Source organism: Aspergillus affinis (genome assembly GCF_023601865.1).
Source record: "Aspergillus affinis strain CMG 70 chromosome Unknown NODE_74_length_177179_cov_84_810866, whole genome shotgun sequence".
Taxonomy (NCBI): Eukaryota; Fungi; Ascomycota; class Eurotiomycetes; order Eurotiales; family Aspergillaceae; genus Aspergillus; species Aspergillus affinis.
This window is the reverse complement of record NW_026515855.1, coordinates 152,589-177,179: the sequence shown is the minus strand read 5'-3', so window position 1 is coordinate 177,179 and position 24,591 is coordinate 152,589. Positions and strand designations below refer to the sequence as shown.

The 24,591-nt window shown below is 53.7% G+C and overlaps 8 protein-coding genes across 8 annotated transcripts; 5 read left to right on the top strand and 3 right to left on the bottom strand.

The window, feature by feature from the left end:
- Positions 1-374: 374 nt before the first annotated feature.
- On the bottom strand, positions 375-1,800 carry KD926_009988 (bifunctional chorismate synthase/riboflavin reductase [NAD(P)H] ARO2; the record flags this gene model as incomplete). Its single annotated transcript, XM_053102489.1, has 3 exons — positions 375-1,219; positions 1,316-1,677; positions 1,766-1,800. The coding sequence occupies 3 exons, from the start codon at positions 1,798-1,800 to the stop codon at positions 375-377; spliced, it is 1,242 nt and encodes a 413-aa protein (XP_052954100.1).
- Positions 1,801-2,325: 525 nt separating this feature from the next.
- On the top strand, positions 2,326-7,403 carry KD926_009987 (alpha-L-rhamnosidase; the record flags this gene model as incomplete). Its single annotated transcript, XM_053102488.1, has 7 exons — positions 2,326-3,321; positions 3,381-3,488; positions 3,551-3,759; positions 3,908-4,114; positions 4,561-5,708; positions 5,790-6,236; positions 6,298-7,403. The coding sequence occupies 7 exons, from the start codon at positions 2,326-2,328 to the stop codon at positions 7,401-7,403; spliced, it is 4,221 nt and encodes a 1,406-aa protein (XP_052954099.1).
- Positions 7,404-7,758: 355 nt separating this feature from the next.
- Positions 7,759-9,848, top strand: KD926_009986 (glycoside hydrolase family 154 protein; the record flags this gene model as incomplete). Its single annotated transcript, XM_053102487.1, has 3 exons — positions 7,759-8,240; positions 8,317-8,615; positions 8,689-9,848. The coding sequence occupies 3 exons, from the start codon at positions 7,759-7,761 to the stop codon at positions 9,846-9,848; spliced, it is 1,941 nt and encodes a 646-aa protein (XP_052954098.1).
- An 869-nt stretch (positions 9,849-10,717) lies between these two features.
- Positions 10,718-12,662, top strand: KD926_009985 (sugar porter family MFS transporter; the record flags this gene model as incomplete). The annotated part of the gene is made up of 6 exons (XM_053102486.1): positions 10,718-10,813; positions 10,888-10,964; positions 11,026-11,250; positions 11,334-12,317; positions 12,377-12,450; positions 12,520-12,662. The coding sequence occupies 6 exons, from the start codon at positions 10,718-10,720 to the stop codon at positions 12,660-12,662; spliced, it is 1,599 nt and encodes a 532-aa protein (XP_052954097.1).
- An 844-nt stretch (positions 12,663-13,506) lies between these two features.
- Positions 13,507-16,343, bottom strand: KD926_009984 (uncharacterized protein; the record flags this gene model as incomplete). Its single annotated transcript, XM_053102485.1, has 3 exons — positions 13,507-15,126; positions 15,177-16,022; positions 16,086-16,343. 3 exons carry the CDS (start codon positions 16,341-16,343, stop codon positions 13,507-13,509), a joined length of 2,724 nt encoding a protein of 907 aa, XP_052954096.1.
- Positions 16,344-16,462: 119 nt separating this feature from the next.
- On the top strand, positions 16,463-19,037 carry KD926_009983 (uncharacterized protein; the record flags this gene model as incomplete). Its single annotated transcript, XM_053102484.1, has 11 exons — positions 16,463-16,540; positions 16,612-17,342; positions 17,856-18,000; positions 18,074-18,160; positions 18,217-18,279; positions 18,338-18,445; positions 18,504-18,555; positions 18,623-18,711; positions 18,763-18,825; positions 18,880-18,958; positions 19,015-19,037. The coding sequence occupies 11 exons, from the start codon at positions 16,463-16,465 to the stop codon at positions 19,035-19,037; spliced, it is 1,518 nt and encodes a 505-aa protein (XP_052954095.1).
- Positions 19,038-19,165: 128 nt separating this feature from the next.
- KD926_009982 (methionyl-tRNA formyltransferase) lies at positions 19,166-20,530 on the bottom strand (the record flags this gene model as incomplete). The annotated part of the gene is made up of 4 exons (XM_053102483.1): positions 19,166-19,901; positions 19,963-20,090; positions 20,145-20,215; positions 20,269-20,530. 4 exons carry the CDS (start codon positions 20,528-20,530, stop codon positions 19,166-19,168), a joined length of 1,197 nt encoding a protein of 398 aa, XP_052954094.1.
- Positions 20,531-20,613: 83 nt separating this feature from the next.
- On the top strand, positions 20,614-23,350 carry KD926_009981 (uncharacterized protein; the record flags this gene model as incomplete). Its single annotated transcript, XM_053102481.1, has 5 exons — positions 20,614-20,668; positions 20,726-20,963; positions 21,020-21,113; positions 21,176-22,534; positions 22,595-23,350. 5 exons carry the CDS (start codon positions 20,614-20,616, stop codon positions 23,348-23,350), a joined length of 2,502 nt encoding a protein of 833 aa, XP_052954093.1.
- Between the last annotated feature and the right edge of the window lie 1,241 nt (positions 23,351-24,591).

The window sequence follows — 24,591 nt, the reverse complement described above, 5'->3', positions numbered from 1 at the left end:
CCGTCACGTTTTTCGGCTTTTATTTTTATTTTCCAATTGTTTTTGTGGTGTTTTTTTATCCCCACTGTGTTTTTAAATAGCTCCCCCCCCCCCCCCCCCCCCCCTGGACTTTGCAGTTCATGTTGATAAAGTGATTACGATGAAAATGAAATCAGGTTGAGAATTACTTTGATAGTACTAGAATACGGACGGTAAACAATAACCTTGTATTATCTAGATTGGATAATCAATATGATTCATTCTATAATGCTCTGAAAAGGTCAGATGGACAAAAAAAATTATTTTATAACCCCCGAAATTGGAACATATAACTGCAAGATTAAAAAGCAAAAGTTTCTCATAAATGCCATAACAAACGGTCCAAAGCAGACTCTCTAGGCGGAGCCATTCGCTGCCGTCGTGGGACGGGTCGGAATGGTCTTGGGGAGCGGCGGCAGGAGAGACTTGGCGCTCTCGCGCGCATACTGGGCCATCAAGGCGTCCATGATGACCAGAGCGGACATGGTCTCGACAATGGGGACGGCGCGGGGCACGACGCAGGGGTCGTGACGGCCCTTGGCCTCCAGGGTACCTTGCTCGAGGTCGTAAGTAGCGGTGCTCTGGGCCTGGCCGATGGTGGCAGGGGGCTTGAAGGCGACGCGGAAGTAGATCGAGGCGCCGTTGGAGATACCGCCCTGAATACCACCGGAGTTGTTGGTCTTGGTGGTCAGTCGCTGGCCACTGGTGGTGTTGGTGCCGCTGCGGGTTTCCACGTTCGCCGCCACGAAGGGGTCGTTGTGGATGGAGCCGGGCACCTCGCAGCCACCGAAGCCAGAGCCGATCTCGAAGCCCTTGGTGGCGGGGATGCTGAGCATAGCGTGCGCGATCTTCGCCTCGAGCTTGTCGAAGCAGGGCTCGCCCAGGCCCACGGGCACATTGCGGATGACGCAGGTCACGGTGCCGCCGATACTGTCGTGGTTGTCACGGAACTGCTCGATCACCTTGGTCATGCGCGCAGCGGCTGCTTCGTTAGGGCAACGGGTCGGGACGAACGAGTCGACCATATTGCGGTCGATCTTCTCGAGGAGGTCCAGGTATTCGGGGTTGGTCGAGGCGGTGGGGTGCTCCGGGGTTGGGGGGAACAGGTGCTCATTGCCGACGGAGGAGACGAAAGCAACAATCTCAACGCCGTGGGAAAGACGCAGGTATTTTTCGGCGATGGAACCGGCGGCGACACGACCTACATGGAAGTTGATCTCTTCAGCATCGTTTGTTTCTTTCTTATGTCTGTGCCCTCATATAGTTGAGGCAACGCGGGGTAGAGGGGCGCTCTCACCGATGGTTTCCCGAGCACTGCTGCGACCACCTCCACTGCTGGCCTTCACACCGTATTTCTCGAGGTAGGTGAAGTCAGCATGGCTGGGTCGGGGGTACAAGTCCATGGTGCTACCGCCATAGTCCTTAGGCCTCTGGTCCTCGTTGCGAACCATCATGCCAATCGGGGTGCCCAGGGTGACGCCGAACTCGGTACCCGACTGGATTTCCACGCGGTCCTTCTCATTCCGGGGTGTCGTCAGAGCGCTCTGACCGGGACGTCTCCGAGTCATCTGAGGCTGAACATCGTCCTCGGTGAGCTCCATACCAGGGGGGCAGCCATCGACGATACAGCCGACGGAGCGGCAGTGGGATTCACCGTAACTGTGTGCGGTCGAAACACCATCATGTCAGTCGTTCCAATTTCTATTTTGAATCTCATTCGGCCGCTCGACTTAAGAAGTAGACTTACGTGGTGACTCTGAAGTGTTCACCCCACGTCGACATGATGAGTTAATCAATTGATCCCTTGCGCGGAAGAAAGGAGAGAGAAGGGCGGGGGTAGTGAGTTGGAAGGGAGGGGCTTTGTATCCAACACCGGAGAAAAATGAATCGACAGCGGACAGGAAGAAAAAAGTGAATCCAGAGGGGAGAGGAAGAGAAGGAGAAGAAGAAGAGAGGAACAACAGGGGAATAACCTTTTCCTGGGTGGAACCACACGAATCGTGACTGCCGCAGAATTATGTTCAGGCGAATCCGAAGCGGCATCTTTTTCAGGTCGATCGCCGCCTTAAAATGGCCTTAGTGCCCGGCGATCGGAGTTGCTCGTCCTCTGTAGTCTGTACTGTACGGGGGTCCCGCAGATCGGTACCGTGCAGTACATACCTGGTACGTGCCGTCTGGTCTGGTATTGTATCTTCTGGTATCGTACCAAGCGGGTATCAGTGACTTCCGATAACTCTTTCCTTACTCCAATTTCTCTTTCCATCTCTCCCTCCTCTCCTCTCCTTCTAACTCCCCTCCCCTCTCTCAATGCTCCCCTTCCTCCCTCCCCCCTCATGTCTGCGATCATTCTCTCGCACCCTCTCCCGCCATGCTCGTCTCTCCGCCCTCAATTCCACCCCTCGTCGATATAACTCCTCCTTTCCGTCCGACCACTTCGCCCAGCTAGCCAGTCGCCAATCCGCTCGGCATCAAATCTACCAATCCTCTTCCACAGATCCCTACGTGAACCTCTCCACTGAACATTTCCTGCTCGAGAACGCGCCCGCGGACTCGAGCATCCTCTTCCTCTATATCAACCGCCCGTGTGTCGTGATCGGCCGCAACCAGAATCCATGGCTAGAGACCAATCTACATGCCCTGCACAATGATCGGGTGCAGCGCGATCCCGGCGACTCCAACGGCAGCGATGTGATGTATGTGCGACGGCGATCCGGAGGAGGTGCAGTATATCATGACGAAGGCAATCTGAACTATAGCGTCATTTCGCCGCGGACGACGTTCACGCGAAACAAGCATGCGGAGATGGTGGTGCGGGCACTCCATCGCGTGGGGGCCATTAACACCAGCGTCAACGACCGCCATGACATTGTCCTGTCATCCGGGGAAAACCAGCCCCGGAAGATCTCCGGGTCGGCTTTCAAATTGACGCGACAACGTGCGCTTCATCATGGGACCTGTTTGTTGGATACCCCGAACATCGACCGGCTGGGCGTCTTTTTGCGATCGGGCGCGCGGGATTATATCAAGGCCAAGGGTGTCGATAGTGTGCGGTCCCCCGTGGCCAATGTCTCTTCGATGTTTGCCGACGCGTTGATCCCGTTCTCAGTCCAAAATATCATCACCAGCGTCATGAAGGAATTTGCAGCCCTTTACGAGGTCAACCCGGACGCCCTGCGCCGTGCGCAGCGGGCCCACGCCCACGATCCGGAACTATATGCGGGAGAGGACTGGGTCGCAGGAGCTGTGGGAGAGTCCCAGGGCTACGGGGAACCCAAGATCAAATCCGGAATTGACGAGCTCAAGGTAGGCGTCCTCGTTGGCGTGGCCTTGTGCATCATAGCTAACCTCAGGCGTCTGAGTAGTCATTGGAGTGGAAATACACCCAAACGCCCCAATTCACCTTTTCTACTTACCCTATTGAGGAGGATCCTCGGGAGAGGCCAGCGCTGCCAGTCTCTTTGCCGCCGGCGGTAAGGCATCCAGTAGTTCCGCTCCGGGATTCCTTGGCGACTCACTAATTACATCACATCAGACGCGTGCATTCCTTCGCCTGAAACACGGCGCTATCATTGAAAGCTGCATCTCGACCGTGTCAGATCCCACGATGGCTGATCAACAGGCAAGCCGTGTGCATGAGGCCTTGAACGGCCGGAAGCTTCACGAGATCCAGCAGACACACTGGGATGAGATTTTACTAGATCGCTTGAGCCCTGAAGTGGACGCAGTCACCGTCAAAGAGCTGTCGAAGTTCATCGGGAGCAAGCTGGGCTGCTTATAGTCTTTCAAGTATTCTAGGATGGAAGGCATTGATAGATAGAAACTGTATTATATACTCAGCCCTGATGTACATTATGGTTACTGCAAGTGCTAGCGATGCAGTACGTGTTAGATACCTGCTTGATGAGTCTCATGTCCTCGTCGATGTTCGGCAGTTGGTGATGGTCATGATTAAACATCTGAGGGAACCTGCTTTAATCAAGGACGAGCGATGGATCCGGTCGAGACAAACGAATCAATTAACGAGGACCCTTGGAGTCACCATCTACCAGGCAGGCACCAACCTGGTTCAATCATGGCTATACGGTGCGAAATACGAGTACGACTCGGGCTATCGAACCGCCGAGGAAACCACCGAATGCCCCGGAAGCAGGGACACATCTACAGTATAAGGCAGCCAAGAAGACAACTCGGATTACCCGAAGTAACCCCGCAAGTAGCGTTCTTTGCGGGGTGCATGCAGAAGTTGGGGTTCTCCGCAATGGATTCGTCACAATTTGGCCCTAATTGACCTTAAATCATGGGCACCCGTTTCCCGAGAACGCTTGCGACTGGACCAAATGACATTGCGATCATCTGCCGCGGGAAGAGCCCAAGCCAGACTTCGGGCTGAGATCCAACGAGAACCGAGCTACCCACAGGAGATGAGACATTTGGCTCCACGAGTCATTTGCAACATGCGGGGGCGCGTTTGTTCAAACGGATGAGGAGGCCGAATGAAGGGGGCCCAGGACGAGTATTTGAATGCTGAGCCGTTCGCAAAAGGCTCTTTAAATCCGGAATCTCTGCAGGAGCCCGGTTGGTGAAGGTTGCGGAGTCACAAATATCCTCCATCATGGCTCTATCTATCTCTCAGGTTTCCTTTGAGCATCATCGCACAGCCCTCGGGATCGCCGAGTCAGCTCCTCGGATCTCTTGGCGGTTTCAAGGGAACGTGTCCGACTGGGAGCAGAGTGCCTATGACTTGGAAATCAAGCGTAGAGGGCAGGAGCCTGATACCTTCCATTTCGACTCCTCCGACTCTGTCTTGGTCCCTTGGCCCAGTTCTCCATTGAAATCCGGCGAGGAGGCTACTGTGCGCGTGCGATCTTCTGGGCAGGACGACCAGCCTAACACAGCTTGGTCTCATTCCTTTACTGTTGAGCCAGGTCTTCTCAGTCCCGAAGACTGGCAGGATGCTGCAGCCATCGTGTCCGATCGACCTACGGAAGTCAACCAAACCCACCGGCCGATCTTGTTCCGAAAGGACTTCAAGCTGGATGAATCAATAGATTCTGCTCGGTTATATATCACGGCTCTGGGCTTGTACGAAGCCCAAATCAACGGAAAGCGGGTGGGAGACCACGTCCTGGCCCCCGGTTGGCAAACCTACACCAGTCGCCATGAGTACAATACCTATGACGTCACCGAGCATTTGCGACACGGGGCAAACACAATCGGAGTCACTGTCGGAGAAGGCTGGTATGCCGGTCGCTTGGGGTTCAGTGGAGGACACCGTAATATCTATGGCGATACCCTGGGAGTGCTATGCTTGCTAGTCGTTACCAAAGCGGATGGCAGTAAGGAGTATATCCGCAGTGACCAGACTTGGAAATCAGGAACCGGCCCCATTATCACTTCTGAAATCTATGACGGTGAAAGATATGATTCGAGATTGGAGCGCAGTGGATGGTCTAGTCCCGGCTCCAATAGTACCGGCTGGCGTGGGGTCCACGAGGTTTCATTTGACAAGGGCAAATTGGCCTCACCAGATGCTCCCCCGGTTCGACGAGTCGACGAGCACAAACTCGTCAACGTTTTCAAGAGCGCCTCGGGCAAGATGGTCCTGGACTTTGGCCAAAATCTGGTGGGATGGTTGCGGGTCCGGGTCAAAGGACCGAGCGGGCAAACAATCAAGTTTGTGCATACAGAAGGTACGTCCTATTCGATTTGCCTTCCTTGAGCAATGACAGGGAGCAACCGCCGTGACGCCGAAGCTAACCTTTGATGCGCAGTCATGGAAGATGGGGAGGTAGCAACTCGTCCGTTACGAGATGCGAAAGCCACCGATCACCTCATTCTCTCAGGCGAAGGAGTGCAGGAATGGGAACCGTCGTTCACCTTCCATGGCTTCCGCTACGTTGAGGTGGACGGTTGGCCGACCGACACCACTCCTATAAATGAAGACTCCATTACGGCTATTGTCGTGCATACGGATATGGAGCGAACCGGACATTTCGAGTGTTCGAATCCACTCATCAACAAACTTCATCAAAACATCGTCTGGGGCATGAGAGGGAACTTCCTGAGTATCCCGACGGACTGTCCTCAGCGTGATGAGAGACTCGGCTGGACCGGTGACATTCACGCCTTTGCTCGCACTGCAAACTTCCTGTATGACACGGCTGGCTTCCTCCGGGGCTGGCTGAAGGACGTCCACTCGGAACAAAAGAATAACTCGGGTGAGTGATACCAGGATCACCTGCGGTCCGTGGATCAGATCGCGCGTGCTGACCACCCTAGACATTGTGCCCTTTGTCGTTCCCAACATTCTCGGGGCGGCAACGCCGACCTCCATCTGGGGCGATAGCATTGTCACCGTCCCCTGGGATCTCTTCCAAGCCTTTGGGGATAAGATCATGCTCGGCGAGCAATACCAGGCAGCCAAAGACTGGGTCGACAAAGGCATCTCCCGAAATGACGTGGGACTCTGGAATCGCTCAACCTTCCAGTTTGCGGACTGGCTTGATCCCAAAGCGCCCGCTGACAGTCCCGGAGATGCCACCACAGACAAGTTCCTAGTATCCGACGCATACCTGCTACATAGCACGGAGCTCCTTGCCAACATCTCCTCCGCTCTTTCATTTGCCGACAATGCCTCGACATACTCCGAGCAGCATACTAAACTCACCAAGGAATTCCAAAAAGCGTGGATTTCCTCGAGTGGGGTCATGGAGAACGAAACGCAGACGGGTCTCGCCTTGCCCCTTTTCTTCGAACTCTTTTCTAGCCCCGAGCACTATGATTCTGGCCTTGAGCGCCTGGTGAACATCATTCAGAAGAACGACTATAAAGTTGGAACTGGGTTTGCCGGAACGCATCTACTCGGTCATGCATTGTCGAAATACGGTGCGTCGGATACTTTCTATCAGATGTTGCTGCAGAAGGAAACCCCCTCGTGGCTCTATCAGGTCGTGATGAATGCCACGACCACCTGGGAACGTTGGGACAGCATGCTGCCTAACGGCACCGTCAACCCCGGCGAGATGACCTCATTCAACCATTATGCCGTTGGTTCCGTTGCCAGTTGGATCCATTCGATCATCGGAGGTCTCAACCCTGCCGAACCGGGGTACAAGAAGATCAATATCGAGCCAGTTCCCGGTGGTGAGCTGCGCAGAGCGTCCGCCAGATTGCAGACGCCGTACGGCCTGGCCTCCACCAAGTGGTGGTTGGATGATCGTCCGGGGCAAAACTGCAACGGAAGCGATTTCCATCTGGTGGCACAAGTTCCACCCAACACACGAGCCACCGTCGTGCTCCCGGGGTCGAATGGCAAAAAGAAGGAGGGTGTGGAAGTCGGGTCGGGCACTCATCGCTACCAGGTCAAATGTCTCCAGGTCAATTGATCACTCCCATGTATATAGCCTGTCAAGCTGTAGCTAGCACGACAATCCAACAGACTGTCGGGTAAATTTCGACATTTTAATAACCACGCTACTGATGCATGCCGGCTGGAGGGGCAGATAATCGTCGCCCCAGGGTCCTTTCTCGTTCACGGCAAAATTGCCTCCTGTCCATTCCACCAATCGCCAGAGAGCACATCGAAGGAGATGTGATGCCGAGCATGTCGGACTTCATTCCGATTTGGAATTTCCCCTCACTCGATTAGACTCGAGCAGGATCGATCGGCGGTTTGGTATATATACATGCGCCTGTCGATCGGTCTCCTGGGGGATCAAGTTGCCGTTCACGTCGCAAACCATGTCTGTTCGCGCCAACGGAAAGACTCGCGCTCACGCGTTCAGTCAATCTCCCTTTCGCTCTCGCAGTGACTTCCAGAATGCCTGCCAGGCATTTTTAGACCCTCTAGTCCCCCACTTCACCCCCGGAGGTAGTCGCGTGAAGATCGGGACCTCAACCACTCGATTCGACGAAGGCGGCGCCCAGATCGAGGGCTTTGCGCGCCCTCTTTGGGGGCTAGCTGCCCTACTGGGAGGAGGATACCAATACGCAGAGGCAGCGCGCTGGCGGGAGGGCTTCATCAATGGCACAGATCCACAGAGCCCCGAGTTCTGGGGGACGATCGAGGATTCCGACCAGCGCATGGTGGAAATGTGTCCCATCGGATTTACTCTCGCGGTGGCGCCTCATGAGTTTTGGGATCCCTTGACGGAGCAGCAGAGGGAGAATGTTACGAACTGGCTGGCCAGTATTAATGATAAGGAGATGCCGAATACAAACTGGTACGTTGCGTCCGTCATTGGTTGGGCGTTTGTTCTTGCGATGAGGCTCACGATACCATCAACTCGACACGGACAGGCTGTGGTTCCGAGTCTTCGCCAATCTGGGTCTCCGGAGGAACGGCGCACCATACTCTCTTGCACGCATTGAAGCAGACATGGATCACTTGGACACTTTCCACGTGGGAGGTGGTTGGAGCAACGACGGCCCCAAGAGCCATCACCAGATGGACTACTACTCGGGCTCGTTTGCCATTCAGTTCTTGCAACTGCTGTATGCCAAATTGGCGGCGGATTTTGACCAACCGCGAGCTGAGAGGTACAAGGAGCGTGCCAGGCAATTTGCCCAAGATTTCGTGCATTACTTTGACCCGGACGGTGAGTTTTCTCCGCTCTCGCAATAGCAGTCGGTGTGTGATGCCGGGGACTGATCCAACCTTCCCATTCACAGGCAGTGCGATCCCTTTCGGACGATCGATGACATACCGCTTTGCCATGGCTGGGTTCTGGGGTGCGCTTGGGTTCGCGGACGTCGAGCTCCCTGCTCCGCTGGCCTGGGGCGTGGTCAAAGGTCTGCTGCTGCGACACTTTCGCTGGTGGGCGACCCAAAGAGACATTTTCAACGGTGACGGCACCCTAAATCTCGGCTACTCCTACGCGAATATGTATCTGACCGAGAACTACAACTCCCCGGGCTCGCCATACTGGTGCTGCTTGTCTTTCGTGCCTCTCGTCCTCCCCGAATCGCATCCATTTTGGACCGCCCAGGAAGAACCGTACCCCAGTGCCTCCCTTCCGGCCATTGCAGCTCTGGAGTATCCCAAGCACATTGTAGTGCATCGCGGGGGACACTCCTTCTTGCTTTCCTCGGGGCAGGCCTGCCACTATGCCCTGAAAGCGACGCAAGCCAAGTACGGCAAGTTCGCCTACAGCGCATCGTTCGGATACTCCGTGCCCACCGGTGGGTATCAGCTGGAACAGCACGCGCCCGACAGTATGCTCGCCCTGTCCGAGGACGGCGGCGATATTTGGCAAACCAGGCGACTTGCGCTGAATGCTCGCATTGAATGGCGGGGCGATGTACCCATTCTCGTCTCGGAGTGGAAGCCCTGGCCGGACGTGGAGGTGGAGACGTTCCTGATTCCGCCGTCCGACGATAGCGAGAACTGGCATATTCGAGCCCATCGCGTACACACGGGGAGAGCACTCCAGACTTCAGAAGGCGCGTTCGCGATTTATGGTTGTCGCAAGGACAATGGTCGCATCCTGGGGCCATTCACCGAACAGTCCGAGGAAGGAACCCTCCACGAGTCGCGACGGGCCCTCGCGGTCTCGTCAGCCGGGGCCGTTGGAATCGTCGAGCTCCAGACCCATGTAGAAAGAGCCGGACGAATCGTATTGGCCGATCCCAACTCGAATCTCCTTCATGGTCGAACGTTGCTCCCTTCGTTGAGAGCCGATCTGACGTCAGGGACTGAAAGCTGGTTCGTGAGCGCGGTGTTCGCCATGCCGGAAAAAGAGAAGGACACGAACACGAACAGATGGCAAGAGGGATGGAACAAGCCACCAGTCATTCCCCAATGGTTGGCACAGCAGATGACGGTCGGATAAAGAAGGAAATGGGTCGTTGGGTCTTCGAGAGGGTGGCTTTTTGCCAATGCTCTGAACGGAGGGGGATGATAGTGTATCTCTACCGAAGAACTAGAAACCAGATGTATGATGCCATCTAATTTGTGGGAAATTGCGAGCCATGGGGAATCCTGAGCCATGGCAAGAGGGCGATTTTATTAGGGTTGACGATATCAGCAGACCTGCCAAGTCGGGGTAAATTCTCTCTCCTCTCTCTCCCTCTTTCCTTGCCTTCTTCTCCCATCCATCACCCATCATGAATACGACTGGTTCTCCCCGCAGATCATCTCTCGGGGTCTTTCCCCCGCAATCACTAGTTGCTGACCAGCTCATTTAGCGTCTCGTCATCCCATTCGTCGCGCTAACTCTATCCCAGCGCTGCACGAGGCACAGTGCGACGCTGCCCAGACGGGATCTGATCCTCCCTTGCCTTTCCCCTCCGCGAATCTGTCCATCCCATGGCATGGGGGGCGCTGCCATCCATGTCCAGGGATTCGTGGAATCCATTTCACCTCTTTCTCGCCTTGTTTCTCCGTCGTCCCGGCTATTGCTGAGAGGTAATAGCCGTTGGTTGAAACCGATGGCGATACGACCTTGGTTATCTATCGGGCTTTTAATATAATTCTCAAATTCATGCTTATAATTTATCCTCTTTCCCGCCATACGTCCGGTGCTAATCAGCTGAAGTGGAGAACTCGTCAAGTAGGCATGCGCGGTGGTCGATCTCTCTTCTAGACTCTTATATGAGACTATTGCAACCCGCCTGATCAACTGTTTTTCTTGACTGATTGATTGAGTGTCTTCTCTACACGGGCCTTCATATCAGAGACCCCCCAGAATATCCCGACAAGATGTCCGCCATCTTAAAGAGACTCGTCCACAATGACGCGATGCAATCGGATCCCAAGGAGATCTACGGGTGGAGAGTCTACCTGCTTGCATGCTCGGTCGGTTTTCCACGCTCGTTGCTTTTTCTTTCTCCTATGGCCCCAATCAGGCCTGTGAACTAACCCCCTTCCAGGCATGCTTCGGTGGAATGCTTTTCGGTATGGAGACCGGTATCATTGGAGGTGTCCTGACGATGGACCCTTTCAAAGCGTAAGTCAACCTTCTGGATCCTCAAGCCGCCGATGATCGAGAATACCAACCCCGCAAATAGGAAATACGGTCTCGAAGATATCGACGACGTCGCGGCGGCCAATTTGTCCGCCAACATCGTCTCCACCCTACAAGCAGGGTGCTTCTTCGGCGCCTTGGCCGCCTCTGTCGTGGCCGATAAATGGGGTCGCAGGCTTGGCTTGATCACGGCTTCATTTCTTGCCATGATCGGTGTCATCATGCAGGTCGCGGCCTCGGGGCATCTCGAGGCCATGTATATTGGGCGGTATGTCGTGCTCCCTTCATATACCATCATCCGTCCCGCGGTATCGTTCAGTCGTGGCTAATAGTGATAATCAACCCGTCCAGGCTGATAACCGGTTTCGGTGTCGGAGTTGCCTCCATGGTCAACCCTCTCTACGTCTCCGAGAACGCCCCCCGTGCTATCCGTGGCGGCTTGACTGGTCTGTACCAGCTTTTTATCACACTCGGTATTATGCTTGCCTTCTGGATAAACTACGGGTCTGTCCTGCATATCGACGGTACCGCCCAGTACATGGTCCCGCTGGCCATGCAGGCGCTACCAGCCATCTTACTTTTCGTTGGCATGCTGCTCTGCAATGAATCGCCTCGGTGGCTCGCCAAACAAGATCGCTGGGAAGACGCCCGGAAGACCCTCTCCCGTGTGCGGAACCTGCCCTCCACCCACCCGTACGTTGAGAATGAATTCCAGGAAATTCAGCAGCAGCTGGAACACGAACGGAATCTGGTCGGCGGTTCCGGGTTCATGGACCTCATGAAGGAGATGTGGTTGATTCCCGGAAACCGTAAGCGTGCGATGATCAGTATCTTCCTGATGATCTGCCAGCAGATGACCGGTACCAACGCGATCAACTACTACGCACCTCAGATCTTCAAGAATTTGGGAATCACCGGGAATGCCACCGGTCTTTTCGCTACTGGTGTCTACGGCATCGTCAAGGTGGTCGGCTGCGCTATTTTCCTTGTGTTCGTCGCCGACTCGCTCGGTCGTCGTCGCTCTCTGCTGTGGACTTCCGCCGTCCAGGGTCTCACCATGCTCTACATTGGCCTGTACATCCGGATCGCTCCCCCTAAGGAAGGCGCCCCCGTCATCCCTGCCGGCTACGTCGCCCTCGTCTGCATCTTCCTCTTCGCCGCTACCTTCCAGTTCGGATGGGGTCCGGTCTGCTGGATCTACGTGTCGGAGATTCCGACGGCCCGCCTGAGAGGCCTCAATGTCTCCTTCGCCGCCGCAACTCAGTGGCTGTTCAACTTCGTGGTTGCCAGAGCCGTACCTAACATGTTGGCCACTGTCGGCGCGAACGGTTACGGGTACGTTCTCCTCTCCCAGGCTCCATCGTTGATATAGAACACTAATTCATTTGCTCTAGTACATACATCATCTTCTCATGCTTCTGTCTGTCGATGGGCGTCTTCGTCTGGTTCGTCATTCCCGAAACCAAAGGTACTTGTTCCCCAGTCTCCTTCACTCTATATATCATGCCCAGCTAACCAAACTTCTCTCTTTTTATAGGTCTCGCCCTCGAAAGGATGGACGAACTCTTCGGTGTCACGACCCTGGTGGACAAGACCGCCGACGCGGAGAGAAACATGTCAGAAGGAGGAAGTAGCAAAGCGGGCCATAGGACGACGGAGACAAGGATGGAGTCGGTTTAAAGAAAAATTATTCTTCACTTGATCTGTCGGACTTATTCGCTTTGTTTGGTTTCTGTTTTACGGTTTTTTATATATATGGTAGGGGACAGGGGGAAGAGGTTGATTGGCATTTTTGATTTTATCTTATGATATTAACATGAATTTCCGACCATAGGCTCATTTTTCTTGATTTTTGGTTATGTTTCTAGCGAAGGGGGCATGTTCGATCGCGATTATGGTCATTAGATAACACATGATCCTCATACATTCTGTTCTTAGATGAAACATTAAAAAATCAACAATATAAGAATGGAAAACCCAAGATGATAAATAAACGATAAAGAATCAAGCTAAAACCCCTAGCATTTCTATCCAATTCATTCTAAGAAGTCAAGGAAGGTCGTAAATCATATTCGAAGAGGTTAGGTATGTATGTATGTTTGTACACCCATCCATCCATATCGCGTCAAGAACAGACACAGGCCTGAATAAACAAATAAAGACGAATGTAAGAATGAACGCTAATCAACCGCCATGATGCAAGGAAACAAACGAGACAGAAACTGATGAAGACAGATGACAATGACAGACACGAACTATCAAGTACAGGATCAAAAGGGCCCTAGAATAAAGAGCAGAAACGAGAAAACGACGAATCTGAAAGACAAGAAAAGAATACGAACGAATAATATCGCTTATCCAAACACACAGCCAATTGGCTCGGCTCCTTAGTGCTAATAAATCGCGGTGGGGGAAAAGTAGGGAAACAGGCGTGTAGACAATCTTTCAGTGTCGAGACACGGTATACATAACTGGAACAAGAAAAGAATCACAAAAAGAACGTAGACAGCGGGAGTTCAGGTCATCAACTTCGACCAAAGGCCCTCGCTGGAGTTCGACGGCCCTGGAGCCGCTGCGTCTGACTGCGGGTCATTCGGCGAGGGTTGTCCTCGAGACTCAGGCCCCCGATCCCGGAGCCAAGTTCGGACTTTCGGGGTGAAAAGGTGTTGTCGACGTTGTTCCGTCCATATCGGATGTTCCGGATGGTATTGCTGGTAGCCGTGGTGGTGGCGGTGGCGGTGGTCTCGGTGTCGGAGTCTCGATCGAATGCGTCCGAAGTATCGGACTCGTTGTCCTTCAAGCTGTTCAGACTGAAGCTGTGATCCCTGTTGAATCCGCTACCGAACCCACCATTGAGCGGTGCAAAGGCGGATCGTTGTTGAACCTCAACGGGTTGGTTGAAGCTGGAGTTCAAAGTGGAAGAAAAGGACAGAGGTGGTACAGACGACGGTGAAGTAACTGAAGGAGAACGTAGGCCGTTGCCATTCTCTATCAGAGCCGGACTGCGCGGTGGTTGGCCAGCGTGTGAGGTCTCGGTCGACGTAGGCGGGCTGTTCTGGGTCGGCGCTTGGGACCCTGAGTTTCTGGCCGCGAGCTGATAGAGAGAAAGCAGACCCAGCGCCTCCTGTACGGCCATAAAGATCAGGAGTAGCTTGCCATACCGGTCGAAGTAATGGCGTTCGAAGGAGACGCGGGGGAGGTTTCCACCCAAGTGAACAGCCGCCACGAGTTCGGCGAAATAAACGAGAATCTCCATGCCGTTCCATTGCACGATTGGCTGCTTCAAAACCTCCAGCAGCGCAAACCCGGCGAGAAGACTTGCGCTGCCAAGTGAACCAACTTCAATATAGTTCCCAGGCACCGCGATCAGCTCGTGCTGTGAGAGCAGCCATGACGCAATTGAAGCCAGCAGCAATCCGAATCGAAGATACTGAACGATGAAATAGCCCTTGAGGTCTGTCGTAGCTTGAGGCCGTGTATCTGCCACTTCCGGGCGCGATTGCCAGCCGTCACCGTCCTCGTCTTCCGGGGATTTGATGGTGAAAGTGCGATCGAATAGGTTCTCTAGTCCGGTTGATGCAACATGGTCACTCATGGGGAAGAACTTTGGTGGGGCAAATACGTTGTCGGCGGGTTCATTGTCGCGCTGCCACGATTTGGACGCTTGTGTGGGTGTGCGGTGGAAGGGGTTGGGTGCGACGATTTGTTCAAGAGGCTTCTGGCGCTGGGCCGGTTGGGTCCGCAGCGTCCATGAAGGAGGCTGAGGGGCAGCAGGTAGTGTCCCGTAGAAAGGCATTGGACCATCAAGGACGGAGCTTGGATCTTTTGACTGGACGCTAACCGCCGGTCTGATGTTATGTTGCACCGAAGGAGTCCAGTCCATATCATCTCCCTCCGGAGGCGGAGTGGGTATAGCTGGTTCCCTCTGGGGAGTAGGCTGCGGAGTTGCCAATTTCTCAAGAGGAAACCGCGGCGTAGTCTGGAATAAGCCTCCATTTGGAGTCACAGACGACACCTTGCTGCTGCTACCCGGTAGAGGAGACGCGTCGACTTTGCGCTGTGGAGTGGGTGCGGGCGTGAGATCATTCCATGACACCAGCGGCCTAGTATCGTACTGCACAATGCGCCGGGAGATGACAACGGACTGCGTTCCGGTTAGGACTGAGTTAAAGTGTCAGACTGGGAGGGACGTACCAAGACGGTAAACAGAATCATAAACCAGTGAAGGGCGGATGGTAGCGACGGATCGAGACCGCTCGACGAGGGATCTCTGAGTACACCCCAGAAGACGCATCGCACCACCATAACTATCAGCTGTACCTTGTAGTACTCGCCAAGACCCACAAAGCGGCCCCCTCGCCCTTCGACCTTCAGTCGCAGTTTCGGGTTATACCACAACGAGAGAATGCCCGCAACAAGAGACAAGCCGGCGTAAGGCGCTAGGTCGGCCATGCAGTCACTCGGTAATTGACGCGTCCATAGCGCCTGCGAAGCACAGGTAAGTACTGATGGCGACGACTCGCCAGACGCGTCCGGATCCCGCAGCGAGTCACCATCGGCGACCGCCAGAGCACTCCACAGGTCCCAGGAAAGTTGACCAGCAATACTAGTCCAGGAGCCTATGGCGCCCGCGAATACCAACAGACTCCGCCAGTTCCAGTTGCGAGCCTGTCTTGCGGCCCTCCCCTCTTTGCTACGTTCCATCATCCGTCGGAGGTGGTCAGATTTCGCCTCATACCCCGTCTGGCGGATGCGCTGTCTGACTCGAGGCTCGCATCTAACACACACTTGCGGATACCGCTCTTCAAGGTTCTTTCGGAATTTCGGGTATTCTCGCTCATAGGCACCGTATTCGGGGTCGTCAGCAGCGGGGAAGTAGGAGGCCAAGCCACTCGTAAACAGATGTTGATTGCGGACACAGTGGGAACAGAATAGGCCGGACCCCGTCAGGTCGGCGGACTCGAACGGGGGATCTGGTGCGCCAGGCCCGTATACATTGGGATTCGTTTCGGTAGCGGGGGGATCTGTGATCTCTCCTTTCTACAGAGTGATTAACAGATGAGAACCGTCGGGCCACTCGGAGGGGGGAGGAAGGCGACCTACTTCATCTAGATAGTTGACGGCTTCGCAGTGGGCGCAACGCCATTTGCGGACAGAGTCGCGATCGGTCTGAGCAGATCGACGCCCACAGTAGAAGCAATTCAAACGCTTGGCGAAAAGAGGAGCCATTTCAAGGCCAAGAGCAAAGGGACATGGCAGAGGTGAATTGTTGTTGATGGCGAAGGAGTTAAGCCAACCCAGAAAATAATCGCCGAGCTGCACGGACCACGTGCCGTCACCCGCGCCTTCTTTTGATCCCATCCCTCTGTCATTCTTCTTCTCTTTTCTTTCTCTCTCTCCAGGAGCGCACTATCGTCCGACTTCAATCCCAATTCCTCTGCTGCCCCTCTAACCAGTCTTTGGGAAAGTCTCCCGGCGCTATGGCGACATCTCCGCTCCCACTCGCCCCTCTGTCTCTGGCGGTGTTGCTCGGCGGCCTGGGTAGTCTCGTCATGCTAGTAAGTTTTTTTTGTTCGTCTTGTCCATCCAGCATTGAACGAGGCCGAGACTAACCGTATCATCTTCCCAGCTTACCCTTTACGTCCTCCCCACTGCTCTCTCCTCGGTCGTCCCCCAATGGCGCGTCCGTCAAACCCCAACCCATCTTCTAGTCGTCCTAGGCAGCGGCGGACACACCGCCGAGATGTTTTCTATGCTCCGGCGCATGAAGCTCGATCCGTCGCAGTATACGTATCGCACCTACGTGGTGAGCTCAGGGGATGATTTCAGTGCTCGAGCGGCGACTCGGTTCGAAACCGATTACCTCGGACTCGCCGCATCGTATACCATCGTGACAGTGCCACGCGCGCGTCGCGTGCACCAGTCCTACGTGACAGCTCCCTTATCCACCTTGCAATGCTTCTACGCCTGTCTTCTCGTGTTGTGCGGGCGTCATCCCGATCAACCTCCCCTGTCTCCCTTGCTGGCCTCCCCGTATCCGGATCTCATCCTCACTAACGGTCCTGCCACGGGGGTCTGCGTCATCCTGGCCGCTAGACTCCTCCGACTGTATCATTCTCTAGTGGCCTGCTTCACGCACGGGAACCGGCTGCGTGTCACCGATGCAGCTGACCGAGCACCGGGCAACCGACTGCTAATGCGGGACAGTTTCCAGCTTCGTACGATCTTTGTAGAGTCCTGGGCGCGAGTGACCAGCTTGAGTCTCTCGGGCAAGCTACTCCTTCCTTTCGCCGATCGATTCCTCGTCCAATGGCCAGCGTTGGAAGGGAAGCGGGCGTGGAAGGGAATGAGGCCGACAGAGTATATTGGCACTCTTGTGGAATGACAAACAATAGTCACCCAGTGTTTGCTTACTAGTGGACTGCGCCAGAGACCGATCGGTCGTCATCATTATCCTGTACAGTATGATATATATTTGTAGATCTTCCATGAATCCATGAATCTATGACTCCTGACATCGATGCGTTGTCAATGTACAAAGGATTTGACATGGATGTCGGATCGACTAATCACAATCACAAGCAAGTCAGAGCGTTCCGAGTGGGGTTGGCCGGTCTTCTCCTCATTACTGGGAACTCGGTCCTACCCTCTCTTTCTCTCTCTCTCTCTCTCTCTCTCTCTCTCTCTCTCTTACAGCTTACATTCTCGAGTCCAAAATAGCTCTCGATCTAGCTTCGTCATCACAAGTCCCCTGTTATCACATACAATCATGACGTACTCTCTGCGCAATCGCAATGCCCTAATCACTGCTAGCTCTCGGTATCCAAACCATCCACTTCCTGTATACACTATGTGGCATTAATCGATCGTCAGGGGATTGGGCGCCGTCGTAGCCCAGAAATTCGCTGCGGAAGGGTGTAACGTCGCCATCAACTACGTTTCGAGCAACGATGCTGCCGAAAAGCTGGCATCAGACCTGCAGGCTCAGTACAACGTCAAGGCCATTACCATCCAGGCTGTAGGTTTCTTCGAAGGAATATCGCAGTGACCAAAGTGACAGGAGATAGCTCATGTATTCGGGTGAATTTTAGGATGCAAGTCTCCAGAGTGACTGTAGGAGGGCTGTCAAAACCACCATAGAGCAGTTGGGGGGTCTGGATATCGTTGTGTCGAATGCCGTAAGTACCAGAAAAGGGTCTCTGGACATAGTCAAGATTAATCAATGTTGGCACAGGGTTGGACAAGAATCACGCAATTTGCAGATCTAGATGCCACAACCGATGAAGACTGGGACAGGGTATGCAAATCCCTCGACAGGTTGGTATAAAGTTACCGGCTAATCAGTCCAATACCAGTGCTGGTCTACCAATGTCAAGAGTAATCTGTGGCTTTTCAAGGAAGCCCTTCCCACGTTTAACGAAAATCCCGAGGGTGGTGTGTTTCTGATCACCTCCTCGACTGCGGTAAGTGACCAACCCCAGAAAGGCCGGGAGACAATCCGCTCATCATCTCCGTTGTCAGGCTGTCTCGGCTATGGGGAGTAGCTTGCCATACTCCGTGACCAAAGCAGCAGGTAAGATCTTCCAAATCTGATAGCCTAATACCAAGCATGTCAGGCAGAGCTAAATCAGAGTACCCAGGGCTGCACCTCATGAAGTGTCTTGCGCAGACACAAGGCAACAAAGTCCGGGTCAACGCGGTTCTGCCTGGTCTTCTACTCACCGAATGGGTAAGAATGCCGGTACCGTCCATAGAAATCGAAAAGCTAATATTTTTTCAGGGTCAACGTTTCCCTCGTGAGAGTGTCGAGCGCTACAAGGAGAAGGCAGTTCTCAATCGAGTGGTCAGAATCCTGATCTCCCTGTAAAATCCATCATGCTAACGTTGAGGTTGCTAGGTTGACGTTGAGGACACTGCCAATGCGTACGTGATGCTCGCCCAGAACTCGTCTATGACGGGACAGTCCATCCAAATCGGTGAGTCGTCCATGGTCTTCCAGACACTGTCGTCTAAGGTGATACTAATTCTTCAGATTCCGGCGCCGCTATTAAATGATCCAATGCCCTAGAAAGCTGAAACAAACTCCTTGACACCAATTGGCAGAAGACAATGTAACATTTTAGTAACATGATATTAGTGGTGATCAGGAATGGTTGGTCCCTGGGATGATATGCGTTTTGGGTTTATCGTAGAGATTCGTAGAAGGATTTATATTGGGAGGCACCCGATGAGAATGTTCGATCTCCAACCATGCGAGCCTTAAGCGCAGCTGTGAGAGCATCTGCATTTGGCTCTCCTTCCACCTTCATCTGGTGCACGCGCAACAGAATCCCATCCTGGGTGAAAACGTAGAGGCCTTTGCCCTGACGAGGCTCGAATGGAGAAATGCCATCTACAAAAGGCAATCCGGGCACAACTCCATATGTGTGAGGGTCTGGAGTTGGTTCAACTTTTTCGATCTCCGTGAAGATCACTCGTCGTTGCCGCAGAGGTTCCACACCAGTAGAATCGCCGCTGGCCACCAGAGCATTACTCCAGAGGGGACCCACCACGCGGTTACGTCTGCTGATCTCTGCCCAGGTCCAGTTGGCCCAGTCGATATGACGGTCTTCTGGTAGTATCTTGCCTGCACGGAGCAGGGGTTCATCTGAACCAGACTGACGCCAGCCGGCATCCTGCAGTGGCTGCACGAAGAGTCCCTTCCTAATGCCATCCACGAGAATGTTGGCCGCCTTTGGGGTCACGATTTCCAAGAGATTCGGGACGGTGCAATCTTCGGGTATTTCGAATCCGGGCGAAGGCGTCTGGTCGAGAATCACGCCATGATCGAATGCCACAGGATCTAAGGTCTGGAGGGTAACGCCAGTTCTGGTTCTCCCAGCCAGGAGTGTATGGTGCAGCGGTGCAGGGCCCCGGAAACTATAGTTGCGCACGGTCAGACACAAACAAACTTTTCGAGGCGATTGATAATGAAACCTACTCAGGGAGTAATGAAGGGTGAACATTCAGTCCCCCGTAACGCGCCTCGTTAAGGAGGCGCGGTGGCACGAATAACCCAAATGAAACAGCTACTATCAAGTTGATGGGATCTCCATGCGACATAGGCAGCTAGGCAGTGGTGTGAGTAGCGATTTCTTGTGTCGAGGGTAGCACACCACCTACTTTCCAGCCTTTGAATGTATCAATTTCATGGATGGGAAGCGACAATTGCTCTGCGGCGGCCTTGACGGGGACTATTGGAGCCCATTGTCAGCCAACACTTCACATAATAGACCGGTTCAATTACCCTCGCGTATTTTCTTCAGTCCTCTTCCAAATCGTTTTCCTGGTCTACAGGCGACATCAATGGACGCTATCCGATCCGGTCGGTTCACATGCTCCTCGTGGAGAGCTCTCAGGGAAGCTATACTGAAGTCGTCCGATCCGCAAAAGAGAATGCGAAGGGGCGCGTAGGATTTCGTAGTGATAAATCGAGGGGTAAGATTCCGGAGAAAGATGCCATTGTTTCTGCGAAAACAGAGGGATCCGGGTCCTCGTAGAAGAAACATGGCGTGGACAGCGATCGTGACGTCTAGACCAAAGCGCGCATCCTCGCCGACGCGGAAGAGACTCCGCAATCTCCAACCACGTGATGTCACCGCTATCGACACCCCAGGCCGACCTCCGCAAGACCTCCGCACCTTCGCGTTGATCGTGAGAATACCCTGTGAGCCGTGGCTCACAGTCTAATGATGCGATGCCAGGGGACGACCTTACTTCGGTAGTTCCTGCTCAGCTTTCCTACCTTACCATCTACAACCCCCTTCTCGGACCGACCGACGAAACCATCCAGGACCAGATCGTCTTTTATACCTCCAGATCGGCTCGATTGCGACGGCGCGAGGACTTTGCGGCCGGGGTCGATGAAAATGAATCGAACGGCGAACAGAATGAAAAGTTGCGCCAGATAGGACTAGCGCAGGGGATGGTGAGCTTTGCCAGGTGGGAAACGCTCCTGAACGAACTGCGCCCACAGTTGCGCTGAACAGATATTCCAGGAACTTCTCGCAGGGCAAACCGGTGGAATATATAGAGACGGAAAAGAAAACCATTGTACTTCATGAATTGGAAAAGGACTGGTGGATCTTGGCCGTAAGTCCTTACATGTGAACACTAAAGTATCGTGATGACAGCAGGCGCTGAGATCGTTGCAGTGTATCGACCTGACTCGTCTACCCACCACCGACGCTTCCAACGGATCCTCTTCGCAGCGCGATGCCTCGGATTCGCCGTCCGTTCAGTATTCATCGCGGGAGATGTGCCCCCCGCACCTGCTAATCCAGCAAATACGCCGAGCTCACTCCATCTTCCTACTCCACCACGACTTTACACTGGATGCATTGTACCAACGCGTGGGCAGGCCAGAGCTCTGCTCTCTCCTTGATGGCTACTGGCGGAAATTTTCGAAGAGCTGGGAAGTTCTTCTTAGCGGAAACCCCGCCGTGGACATGTACAACGGGATCAAGCTCTCCGCCGGCGGCGAGCTTGGCATCGGCGTTGGCGAAGAAGAGTGGGGGAGCGGAGAACGTGAGGTGTTTGAAGATTTCGTGGTCCGCACAGAGGGTCTCGTAGATCTGATGATCTCAAGATTCGGCGACCCATCGGTGCCCAACGAGGGCCAGGCGACTACAAACAGGGTGGGGGCTGTCCATGGAGACGAAAGCAACACGCGATGGCTTGGCTTAGACACCCACCCAAGGCCATCGGATGGGATCATCTTTTCGGGGATGGGTGCACTTTCTAGGCGATCTGTCGCGCGGGTCTCTCAGTGGATGGAATGGATCTACCGATATGGCCCTGACACCTACGGGGTGGGCGATGACCCAAGCTCGCCACGACGTCGGAAGCGACGCAGAAAGCCACGAGGTCGATCATCAAAGAACAGCAATGAACCCGGGGCCCCCTCTGATAATGCAAGCGCCGATTTTAGTTTCTCTCCCGGTATACCTCGTCCCCTGGTTACGGGCCAGGGTCTCGCACCGCAACAACAACAACAACAACAACAGCGAGACTCCGAGGCAGAGTCTCAGGCCAGTCGCGAGAGCTCTCCATCACAGAGCGAAGGTGGAAAGGATTGGATCGGTTTCAAATCGGAGACGTTTGTGAAATACCTGACACTTGGCTACGGCTCGGCTTGGGGGCCCTCTTCTGGCACACCTAGCCCGCATCCTCGCGTCGAGGCCCTGAAGCAGGAAGATGGGTCGACCGGCGCAAACAAAAAAACGGCCTCCCCTGCAAGTGCACAGCCGATATCTGACGGGGAGTCATCCAGGACCGAGGGTACTGCGAAACCTAAGAACCTAGGAAAGTTCCTAATTGGTCTGCACAAGGACCCAGCCACTGCAAACACGCATTCTTCGGAGGACGCCAACCAGGCGAACAAATCACCAGGGGATTCAGAAGAGACGATCATCCAACGAACATTGAATTTACATATGGCAGGTCCGCGCGAAAACGCCCCCGCAGATGAACAGCGCCCAGGCCCTACGAAACTGCGAGTAGTGGTCTATGTAGTAAGTCCCACCAGGAACATCCAGGGGTCCTATAACGCCACGTCTAACACCAGAACCCAGCACCAACCGTTCATGTACACATTCCTCTTTCACCCGGAGGCCCCCTCCCTAGCGGACCCCTCTCTCTACCAAAGCATTCACCACCAGCTCACCCCCCTCCACAAGACGCTCGTCAACTCCACATCGCCGGCGAATGCGGCCGCCCGGATTTCCATGTCGGAAAGTGCGTTCGACGTCAACCGACGCTTCATCACGAAGAACCAATCCGTCTACGACCTTGTCTATGATCCCTCTAACCTGACCGTCCGTACCTCGATCCCCAACATCCCCGATCTAGGCGCTCATCCCCCCGAACATCGCGACCCCAACACAACGCCTTGGTCCCGAGTGGAAAGCCTGAACATCCACCACCGACTCCTCAGCACGTACGTCGAGACCCGATCCCGGGCCCTAGAGGTAGAGAGAACGTGTAAGACCAGTCGCGGCTGGTGGATTGTCTGGGTGCGGTTTCCCGGCTCAGGCAGCGGTAGCAGCGACCACGACGACGACGGCGACGCCGTCCAGGAGACGCAAAGTCTTGATGGCAGCGGGGACGCCTGCCAGGAAGCATTCCTCATCCGTAAAGCGAGCGACCACGTTCCCTCGGTCTCGCATGGACGCAGTGGCAGCGGATCCCGATTCTTCAGGGATCTGGGCGGGGCGACGTCGCCGGGACTTGCCTCGTCACGGGCAGACACCGGCCCTGGCAAGCTGGTGGAGGGACTGGGACTGGATGCGAGACGATACATTGAGAATTTACTGAGCCTGAATAGATGAACGATCTTATTGCAGGCGGTTTGGATTATTTGCAAAATACATTACATGTTATTAACTCGTGGATAGCCACTGTTGAGTATAGTAGTAATCGAAGTAAACCCAGATACATCTATAGGTACCGGTAGGTAGGTAGTAATACACAGGTGAATGAACCCCCTGAATACCTCATACTCTCAATGATTGTTATTATCATCCTCCACTAGAATCCATACCATGTTGCCTAACAGTAAATACTCCTGAACACATGTCCCTAAAATCCACCCCTGTATCTTCCTGCCTAGTCTAGTCCACCTCAATTTCCTCCCTCCTTCAGATAACCTCAACCCTAAGACCAATAATAACTACCTATGTATGTACATATATCCCCTAGGCACTACTTAAGGTAGTATCAACCAAACAACAGCCACTCAAGTTCCCATATAAAAATAGGTAGCTACCTAGGTAGGTAGGAGTTGACCGATCAAGCCAAATACCGATCTAATTTGTTAGCATATGAAAGAGTCGAAATTAGAAACGGGGATCCCCGCTGCGGTCGGATTCCCACTCCGGTGGCATTATTTTAAATCTTTATTACCGAGCCTATTACCTATAGTTACCAAGTGCCTAGGATCTAGTAATGCTACTGAGTACTTCCGAAGTAGGTGGTCATTGTTACTATCAATAGCGCTACTATCAATAACTAACCGATCAGCTTTCTGGACTCGCGGCAGCGGAACGGAAGTATGGACGGAGATACTACCTTCATTTGGGTTTTCTATTTCCTGTTTTTGGCATGTGGTGTTGGATTAATTTAATAACCTAAGAAAATCGAATCTAAGTAGTTATCGATTCTTATCGCTAGTGCTCTCGCGCCATAGGATGGAGAGAAACCACCTCGGCATTCGCGATAATCATTCACGTTCATGCCGGTCTGGATATATGTAAAACATGCAGGTATGCAGACATGTCTGTCTGTATCCAGTAGTTAAAGTATCCTCGTATGTATCTAGGTATATGTATGAAGGATGGCCTCAGGAAGCGACACCTCCCTGGACCTGCCATGAAACAGAGCAACTGCAAGTGACACAAAAAAGAGCATTGATTATAATAGATACTAACTGAGTGGTTCGTACTTGGGGATTCCCTTCACTCTCAGATTGTCACCGCGCCTCCGGTTCAAAAGGCGCGCCCTCGAGGTCAAAACGAAGCAGCAGAGGAGCCCAAGCGCCAAAGACAGATCCATTCATTCTCTTCTAACCGGA